Source organism: Bombus pyrosoma, linkage group LG5, assembly GCF_014825855.1.
Source record: "Bombus pyrosoma isolate SC7728 linkage group LG5, ASM1482585v1, whole genome shotgun sequence".
NCBI lineage: Eukaryota > Metazoa > Arthropoda > Insecta > Hymenoptera > Apidae > Bombus > Bombus pyrosoma.
Genome location: NC_057774.1, coordinates 7,084,972 through 7,101,920, shown reverse-complemented (window position 1 = coordinate 7,101,920; position 16,949 = coordinate 7,084,972). Strand labels below are relative to the sequence as shown.

The 16,949-nt window shown below is 31.9% G+C and overlaps 5 protein-coding genes across 7 annotated transcripts; 3 read left to right on the top strand and 2 right to left on the bottom strand.

Annotated features, from left to right (window-relative positions):
* Positions 1-1,041: 1,041 nt before the first annotated feature.
* On the bottom strand, positions 1,042-1,864 carry LOC122567666 (40S ribosomal protein S29). 2 transcript variants are annotated; one of them, XM_043726470.1, is made up of 3 exons: positions 1,704-1,864; positions 1,246-1,345; positions 1,042-1,151 (listed from the first exon to the last, which is right to left on the bottom strand). In XM_043726470.1, the coding sequence occupies exons 1-3, from the start codon at positions 1,763-1,765 to the stop codon at positions 1,143-1,145; spliced, it is 171 nt and encodes a 56-aa protein (XP_043582405.1). In that variant the 5' UTR covers positions 1,766-1,864; the 3' UTR covers positions 1,042-1,142. The 2 variants fall into 2 exon arrangements, with proteins under 2 accessions (XP_043582405.1, XP_043582406.1); XM_043726471.1 differs by lacking the exon at positions 1,042-1,151 and having other exon boundaries at positions 1,240-1,345.
* Positions 1,752-9,544, bottom strand: LOC122567652 (cilia- and flagella-associated protein 57). 2 transcript variants are annotated; one of them, XM_043726434.1, is made up of 5 exons: positions 9,086-9,544; positions 7,495-9,004; positions 7,248-7,418; positions 5,396-7,174; positions 1,752-1,880 (listed from the first exon to the last, which is right to left on the bottom strand). In XM_043726434.1, the coding sequence occupies exons 1-4, from the start codon at positions 9,283-9,285 to the stop codon at positions 5,411-5,413; spliced, it is 3,645 nt and encodes a 1,214-aa protein (XP_043582369.1). In that variant the 5' UTR covers positions 9,286-9,544; the 3' UTR covers positions 1,752-1,880; positions 5,396-5,410. The 2 variants fall into 2 exon arrangements, with proteins under 2 accessions (XP_043582369.1, XP_043582368.1); XM_043726433.1 differs by lacking the exon at positions 1,752-1,880 and having other exon boundaries at positions 5,263-7,174.
* LOC122567664 (very-long-chain enoyl-CoA reductase) lies at positions 3,470-5,326 on the top strand. Its single transcript, XM_043726466.1, has 5 exons — positions 3,470-3,627; positions 3,737-3,784; positions 4,021-4,331; positions 4,597-5,006; positions 5,084-5,326. Exons 1-5 carry the CDS (start codon positions 3,622-3,624, stop codon positions 5,209-5,211), a joined length of 903 nt encoding a protein of 300 aa, XP_043582401.1. The 5' UTR covers positions 3,470-3,621; the 3' UTR covers positions 5,212-5,326.
* A 239-nt stretch (positions 9,545-9,783) lies between the features above and the next one.
* Positions 9,784-12,529, top strand: LOC122567655 (cysteine-rich protein 2-binding protein). The gene is made up of 6 exons (XM_043726444.1): positions 9,784-10,293; positions 10,378-10,526; positions 10,604-10,831; positions 10,914-11,240; positions 11,312-11,833; positions 11,974-12,529. The coding sequence occupies exons 1-6, from the start codon at positions 9,884-9,886 to the stop codon at positions 12,327-12,329; spliced, it is 1,992 nt and encodes a 663-aa protein (XP_043582379.1). The 5' UTR covers positions 9,784-9,883; the 3' UTR covers positions 12,330-12,529.
* A 724-nt stretch (positions 12,530-13,253) lies between these two features.
* On the top strand, positions 13,254-16,835 carry LOC122567661 (dnaJ protein homolog 1-like). The gene is made up of 2 exons (XM_043726461.1): positions 13,254-13,454; positions 14,799-16,835. The coding sequence occupies exon 2, from the start codon at positions 14,810-14,812 to the stop codon at positions 15,869-15,871; it is 1,062 nt and encodes a 353-aa protein (XP_043582396.1). The 5' UTR covers positions 13,254-13,454; positions 14,799-14,809; the 3' UTR covers positions 15,872-16,835.
* Positions 16,836-16,949: the final 114 nt, after the last annotated feature.

Genomic DNA, 16,949 nt, shown 5'->3' with positions numbered 1-16,949 from the left:
TATATCTCGGAACATACGAATTATCACGGACGACTCGTCAATGATTATACCAGCAACCTACAGAATAGACGTGACTTTCGTAACATCAGCTTACCGACGTCTTGCTGTTTTATCGATATAATTACTAAGAACTTCTGTATCTATCGCTGTATCGATCGCCAGCCTTGATATCAGCAATCATCAAAGGAGAAGTTGTACTTTCACGCAGGGTCAGCGCGTTTGCCGGAACCCGACCCCGCGTTTTGAGACGCCCCGCGGTCTACGAAAATTAGCCATTTCGTTTACGCGTACATCGACGATTTCCTAATAGCTTCAGAAGACGAAAAACAACACCGCGACCATTTGCGAATATTATTCAACCGCCTCAACAACGAAGTCGTAATAAATCCCGCGAAATGCGAATTCGGCGCGCATGAAATTACATTCCGCGGATACACGATAAACGCGGAGCGGTTCTACAACAACGCGTAAACGACAAATGCCAGCCGCTAGGATTCGTTACCAAATCCTAGACTCTCGCGCAGAAAAATACAGTTGCACTCGTAATCTTGTCATAAAACATAATCCATCCCTCGATCGAGATGGCCACCAGCTGTCAAGACATATCAATTCAGGCCCATAATAATCCTAAGGAATCGCCGAAGTTGAATAAGATACAACTCTATATAAATAAAAGTGTAATTCTATTTAAATTAATCATTGAAATTAAACAAAAGTAAATTTGAAAGAAATTGTACAAAAGTTCATCATTTTATATACAATTAGTTATTTAATTAGTAAATTAACCATTATCTAAGTTAAATCATAAAAACTATTACTTCTTTAATCACCAGTCATTTCGAACGCACACGGTAGGAATAGGTATACACAAAGTGTCGGTAGGTTTAGTGTTAAAAACCCCTGGCACTAAAATAGTTAAGGAGGATCTGAACGCAACGGCTGTTATCATATCTTTTATAGTCTTATACAATATTTTACTAGAAAATCTAATCTTTCATCTTAATTTAGTTATAATATATTAAAATTAATGACACAAATATATTTAGTAGAAAAAATTAATTTTATTGTATCTCATATATTAATAAAGATGGATATAAATGTTATCCAATTTAACGTTATAGCTATTTCATTGTCCTCATGTGTTAATCGAGCTGTAAATAAAAAGAGACTGATTTAGATATAATACTTAATCGTTATATATATTAGAAATATATCTGTGAACATAGAAGAATTCAAATTTTATACCTTTTTAAAGCCAATATCGGCAGCATATTCTCGGAAACATTGCCGACAAATATTAAGTCCATACTTCCTTATTAATCCGTGCCTGTTGGCACAAGCACGACTGTAAAATAGCACAATATGATTAATTACACATTGAAAGAACACTATTATGAATAGACAATAGTTATAAATGCTATGCATAATACCTACTACATTGTTAATGTTATGTTAGGTTATGTTTGAAAAATGTAGAAATGATATTTTTAAGTAAAATATGAATTTTTTTTTAATTATAGTGACAATAAAGTAATTCATATTTTTAAATTATCTTAAATAACGTACATTAAAAGCTATAAAAATATCTTCTTTTACTGGAAAAACATAAACGTGGACACACGGTCTATTGCACGTATGTAATTTTATGGTATAAATTGATTTGTCAACAATTTAAAAATATAATACAAAACAATAATACTTACCAGGATCTAGATCCTTGTCCATATTTTCTCGGATGCGAGTACCAAATATTTTGAAAACCCATTTTTAGTTTAGCGAACTCTTCACAGTATCACATCAAAAATAGAAATGGCAGGAAATGGCCAGAAAGCTCTACGACTCAACGTTACGCACACTAGCGTACTCTAGAACGATTCCTGCTAATGTTCGAACGTTATTCAATATAAACATCACATAACATCAAAAAGAGCTTGTACTTATTACATGATTTTATTGTTATAATATACATATATACTATTATTATTATTATTATTGAACTGCGGATATTTATGCAAATTTATACTTTTATGGATTGTCATTTATAACAATGGAACTTAGCAGAGATTTTTCCACATTGTAAGTATCCTGTACCTTTTTACATTTGTAAGTTTTCTATAAATACATAAAAACCCGCAGTCTAATTTTTATATATTTTTTTATATAAAAATATGTACATATAGTCAGGGCCGACGCAAGGCACGTTCAGCGCGTTCGCCGAAACCCAGCTCCGCATTTTGAGAGGCCCCGCGGTCTACGAAAATTACCCAATTAAAAAACACCGATTTTGTTTAACTTTTTACAGAATGATTACACCATTAACAAGATGCAAGACATTTTTTAGCAGCGATGATTCAGTTTAAAAAAATGACAAAAATCATCAAAGTTCAGTGTAACTTCATAAAGTCCTCGTATCCTGGAAACTACTTTAGATAAAAAAATCCAGGCGCTTTCAGAGAAACGTACTTTTTATAGAAATTAAACTACATCAATAGTTTTTTGCAAAAGTCATACACAATTACAAATTTCGTACTTTCAATGAATTTTTTGCCCCCTGAATGTGAATTATGGATGCGAAAAAATATTACTTGGATTTGTTTAAAAAATTGTTTAAAAAAAATAGAGATGACTCCCAAATTTTGGAATTTACGAGTTTGGATTTGCACCAGGATTACGATTCTAATCAGTTGCAGAAGTACAGGATTCTGTACTTCCTTTGCAAGCTGTCCTATTATATACATCTTATTTGTAATTTCATAGGAAAATATAGTTTCGATTCAAACCACTACTATACTGAATCGATAACGTCATATGCAACACAAAAAAGAATTGCATATCACATCTATTTTATTGTCTATGGTCTAGTCTTCGATATCACCATAGAAATCTACATTGTGAAAAGTATAGTAGCGACATCTAAGAATAATATCTTAAACACTTTACATGTATATTATTAGTAAAGCATTGCAAATTAATAAACATACATTTCTTAACATATAAGAAATTTTTATTAATTCTTATATATATATATATTAATTTGTCAACTACTCTAAATAAATTCCATTTGCATCAATTTTTTATTTTCTACGTAATCTACAAATGCCACTTTCGGTGTTAATTAATGTTAACATATTTTACAACTACTTTTGTCGTAAGAACTCTTATATGTATGTCTCAGACACAAAAATAACATAAATGCCTTCTTGTGATCGTCTTATTTCGATATCAACTTTTGTATCTTTACATTTAAATTACATGTATTAGCGACGTACAGAATAAATATGAAAAATGGTACTGTGTATTTACAAAGGAAATATCATCAATATAAATTGTTGCAAATATTTCGAAATGTTAAAGAATATAAGTACTGACAATTTTCAATAATATTATGAATGTCATTTTAAAAATTATACGTGAAAAAAATTCATTGGTCATCAGAAGAAAATTGAACTTTGTACAATCGAAATTAAACGATCACAGCGCTGTATTATACATTTCTCTCTGACCTGGCCGTAAGCGCAGTATGTAGTGTAGTGCTCTGGAAGTAGTAGTAGTCGTTCAGTTCTTTACACAGTGAAGTTACAAAATCTTTATTAATTAATAAAGAATTATTATATATCGACAATGGAGGTATTTATTATATGTATAAATATATATATATATATGTATTAAAATCAATAATAAACGAGTTCTTATTTAAAAGAATCTATAATTCAATGTACCTTTTTGATATTTTTAGATTCAAATATTGACCGCGAAGTCATCAAAATTCATAGCAAATGTATCCGTAAGTAAATGAACAAGTAAAAATGGAATAAATATTTTCGTGCATTATTATTTGCAGCTTATAACGGATATATTAAACTTATCAACCATTACTTTTATGTAATAGATAATGTATGCGATACTCAATAATTCATAATAGTCTGGTTAATATGCATGAATTTCTAATGACATACATAAACTTGAATTTCTAATACAGAAGTTTTCTTAAATGACGTATTTTACTTTACATTTTTATAGGTGAAACCTACTACAACTATACGAGAAATTAAAGAAGAATTATTTAAACTAAAAAAAGCACCACATATTCACAGACAATGTTTAAGACTAGATACTAAGGGAAAAGCTTTGTCCGATTCAGATACATTGAAGAATTTATCTATTTCTAGTGGTGGAAAGTTATACTTTAAAGATCTTGGACCACAGATTAGTTGGAAAACTGTATTTTTAGTGGAATATGCTGGTCCATTATTTCTATATTTATGGATATATCAACGTGCGTGGATTTTTTATGGTGATGCAACTGCATCTAAAATTAATAATGTAGTCCAGTAAGTTTATTTAACAAGTTCCTCTTAATAAATTTTATCCTAATATTTCATTACCCTTTTTTCTTAGAGGTTGAATGACATAATGATAAGAGATTAATTATTGTGTAAATATAAGTTACAGTTAAATTATCAGTACGTTATTTTTAAACTGCTATATAGCTGTATGAAACTAGTTATAATGCTTATAAAATATTAACACAAAACCAACAAGAATAACTATATAGAGTTAGAATATTGAAACCTAAAATTGTAAATTTGATTTCAGTGTGGCAGCAGTTTGTTGGTCTATACATTATGCAAAAAGACTTCTAGAAACATTGTTCATACACCGTTTCAGTCATGCAACAATGCCACTGCGCAATCTCTTTAAAAACTGTTCATACTATTGGCTGTTTGCTATGTATGTAGCATACCATGTAAATCATCCTTTGTATACAGCTCCGAATCAAATGCAGTTTCTGACTGGACTAGTAATATTTGCACTTTGTGAAGTGGGAAACTTGAGTATTCATGTGGCTCTAAGAAATTTGAGACCAGCAGGAAGTACTGTAAGAAAAATACCAGTACCCACTGGCAATCCTTTTACTATATTGTTTAATCTTGTATCGTGCCCAAATTATACTTATGAGATTGGTAGTTGGATTGGTTTTACTATCATGACCTCGTGTTTGCCAGGTATAAATATACTTCTTATTCTATCAGTAAAATACTAAATATAATGTATACTATATGTAACTATCATATTCTTTCAGCTGCTCTCTTTACCTTAGCTGGTGCATATCAAATGACTATATGGGCATTAGGAAAACATAAAGCGTATAAGAAAGAATTTTCCCAATATCCGAAAAATAGAAAATCTATCATTCCATTTGTTCTTTAAATAAGGGAATATTAATTTAAGAAAATTGTGTTGGTTATTATTATTATAACATTTCTTTGTTCCAATTTGTTAATAATATTTCTTTTCCTTAAATAAATAATTTACAATAGGAAAACGATTTAATAATATACTGCATATAATTTATATAAAAAAAATTTATTTAGTATTTAAAGCTTTCACTTACCCGTGGTAAGCACATCTAAAAAGTTATTTTAGTTTCTGCTTCTTCACAAGGTAGTTTGCTTATCAATTTATACATATCGTCTTTTAAAGCAATTATTATATTTTGGCACTCTTGCATTTGAAATCTGTATTCAATTCGCAATTGCTCATGCTCATATAACGCTTCTTCCATCTTTTTTTTCGCTTCTGACGGCTTTATATCCTTTACCGTTAAACCTAACAGACCTTCCATATGCTGTACGTGTTTTCTTGCATCTTTCAATTCTTCCCTCAAAGCATTTAATTCCGTGATCAAAATAACATTTTCTTCCACCGTTTTATCTATATCTTTGCCACTGCCTATTCTATCTTGGAAAACTTGTCTCTTAAGGGAAGCTATTGTCCTTTCCAAATGATCCCTCTGCTTTATAAATTCACATTGCGCATCTAAATCCGCTTTTCGGCTACGCAAAAATTCATCGCTTGAACTATACTTGTGATACAATTTTGTTATAGCAATTTTTAATGCCTGTGGTTCTTGCACAAGCCCTGAAGCATCATGCAAATCTATTCGTATCCTTTTTAAAAGTTGTTGACATCTTTTATTTCGATGCATTTCATTTTGAAGTTCATGTCTTGCAGCTCCTAATTTTTCCCTCAATTCATGTAATTGTAATTCTAAACTAATAGTTGTTTTATGCAAATTTACAAGTTCCGTTTCCATATCTCGGATTTTCTCTTTGAGTTCTTTGATTTCTTGATCCCGCGGTTCTATTTGATTTTTCAATTCTGTAATCTTGTAATTCAAAACGAATTTGAACTTCTCCAGTTCCTGATTTGTACGCTTTAATTCATATATCTGACGTTCTCTATCTTGAATCGTGATATCCCTTTCATTTATTTCGGTTTTCAAATCATCTTTATCTTTTTCTAATTCTTGAATAGTCTTTTGGAAATACCCATATTCGCTTTGAACTCGTTGCAGTTGTCTCTTCAATTCTTCAACATCTTTCAAACTAGCCATATATCTATTGCGCAACATCCCAGCTTCTCCTTTCAGCCGTATGTTTGCCTCCTTTTCTTCATGTAGCAATGTTTCATAATTTGTTTTTAGTTCCAATATTTCCTTATCGACATCGTCTTCAACTTGCGTCATCATCTCCTCGTGTACTCGCGCCTGCTGCGTTATTTCATCTTGACTTTCTTCTAATTGCAATTTCTTCTCATGAAGAAGAGCCTCATATTTAGTTGTTGCATTTTGTAATTTTTCAATGCCGTGCTTCTCTACTTCTTCCAAACGTTTCTCATAATTTTGACGCATATTATTCATTGTATTTTCAAGCGCTAGATATCTATCATATTCTGTAATAAGTTTAGCATTATAATTTGTTTCCATTTGCTTCATCGTTTCTTCGTGTTTCTCTTTCATTTTAACTATTTCGACGTTTATAGTGTTCAGTTCATTCTTGTGATCTTCTTGTAATCTACTTATCCTATCTCTTAGCTCTTCGATAGCTTGCAAATATCCTTGATGTATATCCCGTATTTTGTCATTATGTACTACCTCTATTTGACGCATTTTATACGCGTGTTCAGTTTCCAGTTCCCTCATTCTAACGTTTAAATCTACTATCATTTGTATTTTCTCTTGCAAGTCATCTTTATTAATTAACACTTCATTCGTATATGTGAGCTCTTTTGCAGTCTTTCCTTTTCCTTCAGGGTATATTACTTTCCAAATACATAAACTACCATCTACTCCAGTAGATATCAAGAACTGCTCGTTATAAGGAAAGACAATCTGCAAAATATACAGCGTGATTACTTCATACTTTACTTTATACATTTAAATCATTTACTATACAAGATTTTACCTTTGTAATATCAGCAGAATGAATGTGAAAAGTTATGTACTGTACTGGATCTTGAAGTGGACATACTACTGATAAAATAACACCACCAGGACAAATAAGAAACAAAGCTTGATCTTCTTTTCCTAATACCATGCAATACATGTTTGCATCTGGAATATTATGTTGTCTCGTCTAACATGGATAATATATTAAATTATCTTCTGTTTCTCTGTTCATAAAATTGTAGAAAAATTAAATTATGTATTACCGTATTGTCTTTTATCTCATATATATTATTATCATCAGCAATGCAATAGGTAATCTGTTCATCAGCGGAAAGAGCAATGTCATGTAAAACAATCCCTTTTAAAATTATCTCGGCAGAACGACGACCAGTACTCATATCCCACTGATATATAGTACCTTCTGCACCTAACGTAAGTAGCTTTGTATCTGTTTGTGACCATAGTAGAGTCTTTACTCTATTGGTATGCCCTTTTAAGATGAAAGTGCTAATAAAACCAATAGTGCAATAAATATGTACAACATTTCCATTAACAGCGGAAAAGAAATGACCAGCATTACTAAATTTTACAGTTTTACAACATCTTATAGAAAATTCCTCCATAGGTAATAAATCATCTATTAGTATGCTCATGAAACGTAATTTATCACTAAAACCAATCACACAGAAAAGGCCTGTAGGATGCAAAGCAATTCCACAAATATCTTCTGTATATTGTTTGTGTAGAATTAATCTTCCTGATTCAAAATCCCACAACCTTACACTATGGTCGAGTTCTCCGCAAGTCATGAAAGTTGATTTCCAACCACAGACAGAAATATCTCTTATAGGTCCAAAATGCAATGACTGACCCATGATCTTTAATTCTTGTGGTTCTGGATCTACATTTAAGTCTGGTCCCCATAACTTCGCATAAAATAATTGAGGCCAACCAGTTGTAATTAACAAACGATCTGAACTTAAATTAACACTTATGCTGTTGATTTGATATAAATCATCATTCTCCTGCTTTGATATTTGAGTAGGTATTATATAAATATTTCTTTTTGTATATTTATGCAGGCCCTCTGTTTCAAAAACCACAATTGTTCTTGAGCCGAATGCATATGCAAAACCTCTGTGAAATGCAATTAAACAACGAATATTGTTTTCCCATGGAATGTCTTCCTTTGAGTCCATGGCTGTAATTGAACTACTAGCTTGTATAACATATTCTTCGCGAATTTTCAGATTCATAAATAATGTATCAGTCATATTATAGATATTTTTTAAATCACCATTCTCTAAGTAAAGTATTCTACCATCCTTAGTTCCAAGTAATAATCTATCCGAATCCAACCAAGTCATAGAACATGTAAGTATATTGTCCGCTTTAGAAAATCCGTATGGCCTCCATACGGTATCAGAAAGAGTTAAGAATTTAAATGTGTGTAGACCACCAAGAGCAACTACTCCTGCATCAGATGGATTACAAGCTAATACTTGTACAATGGCCAATGGATTCTGAGGAGTCCCTACTTTTATACTGGATTCTACTTTTCCCTTTTCCCAATTATAAAAAAGCATTGTTTGATCAGGTTCTCCTGTAACTGCTGCTAGATGCTTATTATCAAAAGTAAATCCTATGCAAGTAAATTTTGTTACATCAGGGGCTTCATATGGTATCCCAAGAAGCTTTCTTCTTTTCAATGTTTGAACATCATAAATAGATATAGTAGGTTTTTCTCCAATTTCACATGTTGCAATATACTTCCTTTATAAAAGAGGATTGGAAAGATAATGTGTAACTTTATATTAGAGGATAAAAACATTAACTACATACATAAAAACCTACTTGTTGTATGTAACTGTAATTATATTTATCTGTTGTTTATCAGACAAACGTATGAATCTTTGTCGATATTGCGGAATATTATGAAGCGCTATTACATTTCCAACAGGATACAGAATTTCTGTATCCGAAATATAATGTGCGTTTGAGATTATATCAGTTTTTAAACCATAAAATACTCTGCTTTGTAAATGAATAACCATTCTGAGAATTCTTTCTATCTTCTTATTTAAAAAGTACGAAAGTAATTTTCGAATTTTATACACAGAATATATACATATACATATTTTCAAAGGTCTATACCTCCGTTGTTTGTACTTCCATAGCAACAAACATGATCAATATCCAGAAATTGTTATTTATGAGACTGAATACAGGAATGCTTGACTTACTTCTGATAATTAGAAATAAAATTGTTAATAAAAAGTCAAGTCACTCGTATAATAATTATAATTTACATTAAATAAAAATGTTTACAATTTCTATTTGTATTTTTTATATTTGGTTTTATATTTGAATCGACACTTATTTATAAATTTCCCGCCAATTGTTATGCGCGACTATATTCAGATAATTAGAAGTAAAGTGTGAACTTGTTGCAAACTATACAAAAAGGTAACCTCAATGTGATCAATATATAAATAACAATTATTAATGATATAGTATCTTAAAATATTCATATTTCAGAGAAATAATTACATTCTATGGACAAATGTATTTAAATAAATGGGTGCATAAAATAGACTGTTTTGTTTTAAATATCTAACTTAGATCCAGAAATTATATTTTAATAAATAAGCAATGGCAGATATAAATAATGAGAAAGACAGCAAATTTAAAACAGAATCTGTTGGTCCCTCTGCAACAGAATGTTGCAAGAATTGTGGACATTTATGTGATCCATACAGTAAACCAGCATTATGTTGCAATGAATGTTTAGGAAAGATTCATGTAGAATGTTTAAAACGTGAAAGCATTCCAGTATCGTTTGTAGGGGATGTATTTTTTGACTTGACTTGTTTCCATTGTAGTCCTTTTGGTGAAGAAATAGTAGCACGTAATAGGATGCCTTGGCTGAATGTAATCATATTAACATTATATAATTTACGTGAAAAGTCAAGTGGTATTAGTAAAAGAGGATACTTTCATTGGAAATCTGACATTAGCACATTTGTTGATCGTAACTGGGATTGTTTGTTCAAGAAAACAGTGTAAGATATTATACTAGAAAACTGATCAAAATTGAGATTCATCATAAAATCTATATATGTAATTTAATTTTTATTATTTTCTAGTAAAAGAAAGAAGAATTGGATTGGTACAATATCTGGAACTCTTTCTCATTATAGCGGAATTTTTTTTAAATCAGGAACTACAGAATTAGGAGAATCTGGATGGTGGAGATTGATGGACAATGATCCTCCTGAAGTACTTATTGCTAAAAGTAATCAACAATACCTATGATTTTCATCTAACATAGTTATATAATATTCAAAGATTATTTATATTTTTTAATTATAGATGAAAAAATGATATTGGATCGTAAAAAACAAGTTGGCAATCAAGTAAAAACGGCAAGTAAATTACACGTTAGTCCAACTCCATCAGAATCAAGTATTTCAGTTGGGGAGGATAACAGTTGTGGAAATGGATCAACAAAGAATCAAGATTGTTCTGCATATTCACAAGCATATGTTCAACCTGATAAAACATTATTTGATCTTTTACTTGAAGAAGATGAGCTAAATAGTATGTACTTGTACAACATAGGTGAAATACAATATAGAAAATTCTATGAAATTAATACAACATTAATATTATTTGACTTTAGATATGGAGATTGAAGATGATATAATGTCTACTGAACAAAGCGATACACCATCATTGTCCGATTTAATAAGAGACTGTCAGTATCAAACCAATAATTTCCACTTTTCACAATTATTGGATGACTTTACATCAGAATGGACATCCACTACAGATGCTGTATCAGAAAATCTTAATATTAAAACAGATCAGATAAAGGAAGATGAAGAAGATGAACAATACGAAGAAGATAGTAATGATAGTCTAAGTTCTACTCAAGAACAGCCACCTGTTTCTCTATTTAAGATTACGCAACGACGCCCATGGCCCTGGCAGAAAAATCATGCTAATAGTATATATATCTTTTACCATATATTTACAATATAATTCATTTCCAATAATTATTTTCAAATATCATTTTAGAAGAAAAGATTCCACGTATGACACATCAGGAAGAAGCATATTTATTACAACAAGTTAATAAATCGACTCTTAATTCTGCACCCTCAGAGATCAGACGATTTTACCGAAAACTAGCTGTACGAAAATTAAAACGAGAATATGGTTTACCGATACTGGATATTGATAATTTTGGTTTTAAGACAGAAATACTTGAGAAACCTTTAAAAGATTCTGGCAGAGTTTTGGATCGATTTTTTGGCGATGATCTAAGTTTGTTTGAACAAAGACTACAAGGATACAATGAACCCACATCTGTGCATAGTCCATACACAAATAGACTTTTAAAACCATTTATAAGAAGAGATACTTCATGCCGTCCTTTATGGGTGAAAGTGATGGAAGAGCTTCGTGTTAAAGTCAATAAATCTAATCCTAAATGGAAAGCACCGCCGACCGCGCCGATTGATTACTCGTATGTGAGGCCGCAGCACATTCCCGCGATTAATAGTCTGTGTAGCCAATTCTTTTGGCCGGGCATTGATTGTGAGTGAACACAACGATTATATAATGATTTGATATAAGATTATCTTTAATATTCATTTTTGTGGTCCTGGAAATATAACAACATATATGTTACAAGTATATCCGAGATTGTATTTAAGAAAAAAATTTTATTTTTTCAGTGACAGAGTGCTTGCAGTACCCTGACTTCAGCTGTGTGGTTTTGTACAAGAAGTTAATTATAGGATTTGCAATTTTAGTTCCCGATGTTGGTTACAATGAAGCTTACATATCATTTTTTCTAACTCGTCCTGAGTGGCGTAGATCTGGCATAGGAACATTTATGCTGTATCATTTAATCCAAACGTGTATGGGCAAAGATGTTACGTTGCACGTTTCAGCTACTAACCCAGCGTTAATTTTATATCAGAAATTCGGTTTTAAAGTGGAAGAATTTGTTCAAGATTTTTATGACAAATACATGCCACCGAATTCACGAGAATGTAGACACGCGTTGTTCTTACGATTGAGCAGATAAATACATGCATTGAATAATGTATTTGTTGTGCATATATGAAATACACGTGATGCTAATTAAATCAATTTGACTTTCGTGTAATGATGTATGTAATGTATATATGAACGATAATACGTTTATTTGTTGTTGAAGGAATATTTTCGATTTTTAAATAAAAATAAATGGATGTACGGATGTAAATATCCGTACAATAAATGCAATCTTAATAAATTTATTGTAAAAATTATCAAATTATTTGTTCCACATGATAATGCAGTATGCTCCTTATTAGGATTAATTATAATTTCTACAGAGGAAAGTGAAATGGAATTTATACAAATGGCCAGGACTATTAACTTACTATTAAAAATATAAATTATTAAGTACTATTAAAAAAGAACTATAGTTTCTCTTCTAGCAGAAACAAATCTCAGTTGTCATTGCATCTTGTGTAACTATTATGATATTACAGAATTCAACAGCTGGCGCAACTAACAAAATAATGATCCATATACTATTTTATCCATTATAAAAATTCATTCGATGGTAATATTTAAATGCCCTCAAACTTCATGAATGCATTATATGTATGTACGCATAGAATTAATATTCACAATTACATTCGTCAAGTATATCAATATCATACTCGGCTAAGTTCAGATCATAACGAGAACAATATTTCACTTATCTTTTTCCGTCCAATAGAGTTAAATGTGCAAAATTATTGTTATTTGCCAAAGTAATATAAACTCTATTCAATATATATTTCTAGTATATTATTTACTGAATACATCGTTTATTTATCATGATGTCGATATTACATTTCATAAAGCGCGCGCGATTTTCGGTCACGTTTTCGATCTATAACTAGGAGTGGGGATTACTGACGTCATTAAATAAGTGCTACGGAACTGCCGTCGACCCATTCTCGAAAGTTCCGGAAGCCACTAGAAGGAAAGTTTGTATATATGGACTGCACAGCTTACGCGACACTTTAGTACGTAAAGAGAGGTGTTAAATGTTGTTTCATCCAATCTGTCAGAAACAAACATTTCATCAGACTGCATAACGTTTTTTCAAAAATCTCAGTGAATTTAGTGCCAATTGGATTTTCTAATTTATCAAGCGATAACAAGAACAGTAACGGTAAGTGTCGAATGAAAATCATCAACGATAAATACTACCGTAGGGTGTTCCTTGAATTCTGTCAGATGTTCGTGAGGAAATAAAATGGGCGATCCGCGATGGGGAGTCATTCGAGTATATTCGTAGCATAATTTTATGATAGATAAATGCTTCAAGATTAGGGTAGCCATCGTGGACACAGTAGAATTTATTTTTACGCTGCTCGCAATCGTTGCACGTTTGCAGAAGCGGACACGTTCGTCGCTTGTACGCGCTCATCATTGCCAGAAATAGATATCGGTGAAATACGTACGTGGGTGTGCGTTAGAGAGACATCCATACTTCTTTCCTCGAGAATATGCGAAAAAATGGCAGATCATTGGCATTATCGTATTTAGTACCTATATACCATTGTTCAGTCTCCGTCTCTCGATAATTGGGAGAACGGAGCAGGTTTTCTACTCTTGTGCTTTTACGAGTTTAATTCTATAGTAAACGCAATCCGATATAAAACCAACTGTTCTTCAAACTTTCAAATTTTCAGAGTTATGTAGCCTTTTCACAATTACTTGTTTTCTCGATTGCAAAACCTATACGTCATATAATAGTAGTATTAGTACTAGAATACAAAGTTTGACCGTACCGTAAAAGATTTCGATAAAGCATTCAAGATTTCGTTTGATAAATTTTTGTAGACATTCCGTTAGTCTAAATCAATAACCTCCAATACAATTATGTAAAGTTATGTAAATAGAAAAGTAAGATGGATGAACTGAAAAATGATTTTGATATATGTATGTAATAAAAGAGAATATATTTTGTATTTCCTAAAGTGATTTGTAAAAGACAAAAACAGTTCTTTGTGTTGTATGACGTCGAGATCGTACTTGAAACTTCAGAAAGAGCCGCACTTTTATGGTCACGTTGCGTTAAACATCGTTTCCCAAATCGTCGATATAGAACATTATACGGACCCTCGAAAAACGTGTTTTGCAATGATGTAATATTTCACTTGGATCACACATTGTTATGTATGTAATGTTCGCGATATGTGCAGCAGTGTAATTTTGAATAGAATGTAATATGTATGATATACTTTCCATAAAAAAAATAACTTACAAAATGCTTCATATACGTCATAAATCTACTTATAGTTTAATAGAAAACAATTTAAGTAAATTGAAGTAATTTCTTATAATTAGATGACATAATGATTTAGAAAAATACCATAAAAAGAGATTAATGAAATGTAATTTGATAATTGTAAATAAAAGACAATAAATTGATTCTTTGTTTCAATAAATTTGTATTTTTCATTTTTACACAAACAATATATCAATCTTCCTTTTATTTAAATTGTTCCAGATCTGTGACCAATGGGGAAAGATTACTATAAAATATTAGGCATAAGCAAAATTGCCAGTGACGATGAGATCAAAAAAGCCTACAGAAAGTTAGCTTTAAAGTATCATCCTGATAAAAACAGGAGCGCTGGAGCAGAGGAGAAGTTCAAGGAAATAGCTGAAGCTTATGAAGTGCTTTCTGATGCTAAAAAGAGGGAAGTATATGACAAGTTTGGAGAGGAAGGATTAAAGGGAGGAGCTGGAACAGCAGGAGGAGGTGGCGGTGGCACGACATATACTTTCCATGGAGATCCAAAAGCAACGTTTGCTCAATTCTTTGGTTCTGCTAGTCCTTTTCAAACATTTTTTGAATTTGGAGGTCCTATAGGCAACCGAGTTTTCACTTTCCACGATGATGATATGGACATAGACGATCCACTTGGACTAGGAGTTGGACCACAACGTCAAGGTCAAGGTGGAGCTTTTAGGTCACATTCTTTCAACTTTGTGGGATCTAATTCTGGTAGAGGAGGCAATAAAGATCGCGCTCAAGACCCTGCTATCGAGCATGATCTGTATATCAGTTTAGAAGAGATTCTACGTGGTTGTACAAAGAAAATGAAGATCTCCAAACGAGTTGTTCAGCCGGATGGCTCTACCAAAAAGGAAGACAAGGTTCTCACAATTAATGTAAAACCTGGATGGAAAGCTGGCACTAAGATAACGTTCCAAAAAGAAGGTGACCAAGGCCGTGGGAAGGTTCCAGCGGATATTGTTTTCATCATCAGAGATAAACCACATCCTCTTTTTAGAAGGGAAGGAAGTGATATACGATACACTTGCAAACTAAGTCTGAAACAAGCTTTATGCGGTACTATCATTGAAGTTCCTACGCTTACTGGCGAAAAAATCAACTTAAATTTGACAAGAGAAATTGTAAAACCCAATATGGTTAGGAGGATTCAGGGTCATGGCCTACCATTCCCAAAGGAACCATCAAGGAAAGGTGATCTCCTGGTCTCATTCGACATCAAATTTCCCGACACATTAACGCAAAGTGCGAGGGACATATTGTACGATACTCTACCGAATTGAACACAGAATTAAGAACAAAAAAAAGCATGGATAATTGTCATCATAACGACAGTCCTCTAATCGTCCCAATTGACGAGAATAAACACTCGTGTACGTTCTAGTACATAAATGCGTGGTTAGAGAGCTGTGAACAAATATTTGTTGAGACGATGCAAATAATAATTTTATCTTCTAGCTAGGAAAATGTGGTTTTCGATTAGTCAAATGTAAATCAGATTTTTGATTTGGGTTTAGGCAAATTTATGTTTGTTATAATTCGAAAGAGTAAAACAAATGACCATTGCTTTCGTAGTGCAGTGAAACGTATTTTGCCTTTACATGCGGGAAGAAAGATCCTAAAATATTGAATAAGACCGAATATGTTTACGTTAAGTTATATGATTTAACGGTGCGAGGCCGTTAGAATGCAACTCTGTATGAATGTGACTTGCTTAATTTTGTTCATTCTGTACATTCAGAGTATGTATTATGTATACAATTACGGTGAATGAATGTGTGTTTGCGTATGCGTATATGGTCTGTAAGTATTCTTTAATGTAAATGCGTATAGCGCGCCTGACTTGTATGAACGGTAAATCTGCGGAAGTATGACAAATTGCCACCATCATTGTGTTCCAATCGTCTTATTTTGCCTTTTGTTCTCTTATTCCATCATTCATATACATATTGTAATTCGGTTCTTTCCCATTTTCAATGAATTACAAGTACGTACATAGATACGTAAGTATATAATAGAACAAATTAAATTTGTATATTCAAACAACAAATTGTACCTTGCTCATTAATTTCCTTCAATTTCACGGTGACTGGATGGAGGTTTTTGTCATATGAAAGCACATGTATGTATAAACAACTATTTGTAATATCGAGCTGATTGTTTTCTTATGTAACGCGTTTTCTTAATTTTAATGGTTGGTTAATTATTTGTACGCTAAAATAATATCGATACAATTAAGTGACACAATTTTGTATTTTTATTCAATCCTTTTGTCTCATGATCGCTCCTACGCTGGATATAACATCGGGACACTCCTAAAATAGACAGCGAAGTAAATGACGTCATCGTCCTATCTCCTGA

Bases quoted from the DNA above. Each gene is read 5' to 3' on its own strand.
- LOC122567652 (XM_043726434.1), bottom strand. From the start codon at position 9,285: ATGGTTATTCATTTACAAAGCAGAGTATTTTATGGTTTAAAAACTGAT. The intron at 7,419-7,494 runs GTAATACATAAT...TATCCATGTTAG, and splicing joins ATGAGATAAAAGACAATACG to ACGAGACAACATAATATTCC. The intron at 7,175-7,247 runs GTAAAATCTTGT...TATATTTTGCAG, and splicing joins ATTCTGCTGATATTACAAAG to ATTGTCTTTCCTTATAACGA.
- LOC122567661 (XM_043726461.1), top strand. From the start codon at position 14,810: ATGGGGAAAGATTACTATAAAATATTAGGCATAAGCAAAATTGCCAGT.
- LOC122567664 (XM_043726466.1), top strand. The intron at 3,785-4,020 runs GTAAGTAAATGA...ACATTTTTATAG, and splicing joins AATTCATAGCAAATGTATCC to GTGAAACCTACTACAACTAT. The intron at 4,332-4,596 runs GTAAGTTTATTT...ATTTGATTTCAG, and splicing joins AAAATTAATAATGTAGTCCA to TGTGGCAGCAGTTTGTTGGT.
- LOC122567655 (XM_043726444.1), top strand. From the start codon at position 9,884: ATGGCAGATATAAATAATGAGAAAGACAGCAAATTTAAAACAGAATCT. The intron at 10,294-10,377 runs GTAAGATATTAT...ATTATTTTCTAG, and splicing joins TGTTTGTTCAAGAAAACAGT to TAAAAGAAAGAAGAATTGGA. The intron at 10,832-10,913 runs GTATGTACTTGT...ATTTGACTTTAG, and splicing joins TGAAGAAGATGAGCTAAATA to ATATGGAGATTGAAGATGAT.
- LOC122567666 (XM_043726470.1), bottom strand. From the start codon at position 1,765: ATGGGTTTTCAAAATATTTGGTACTCGCATCCGAGAAAATATGGACAA. The intron at 1,346-1,703 runs GTAAGTATTATT...GCTATTTTACAG, and splicing joins GGACAAGGATCTAGATCCTG to TCGTGCTTGTGCCAACAGGC.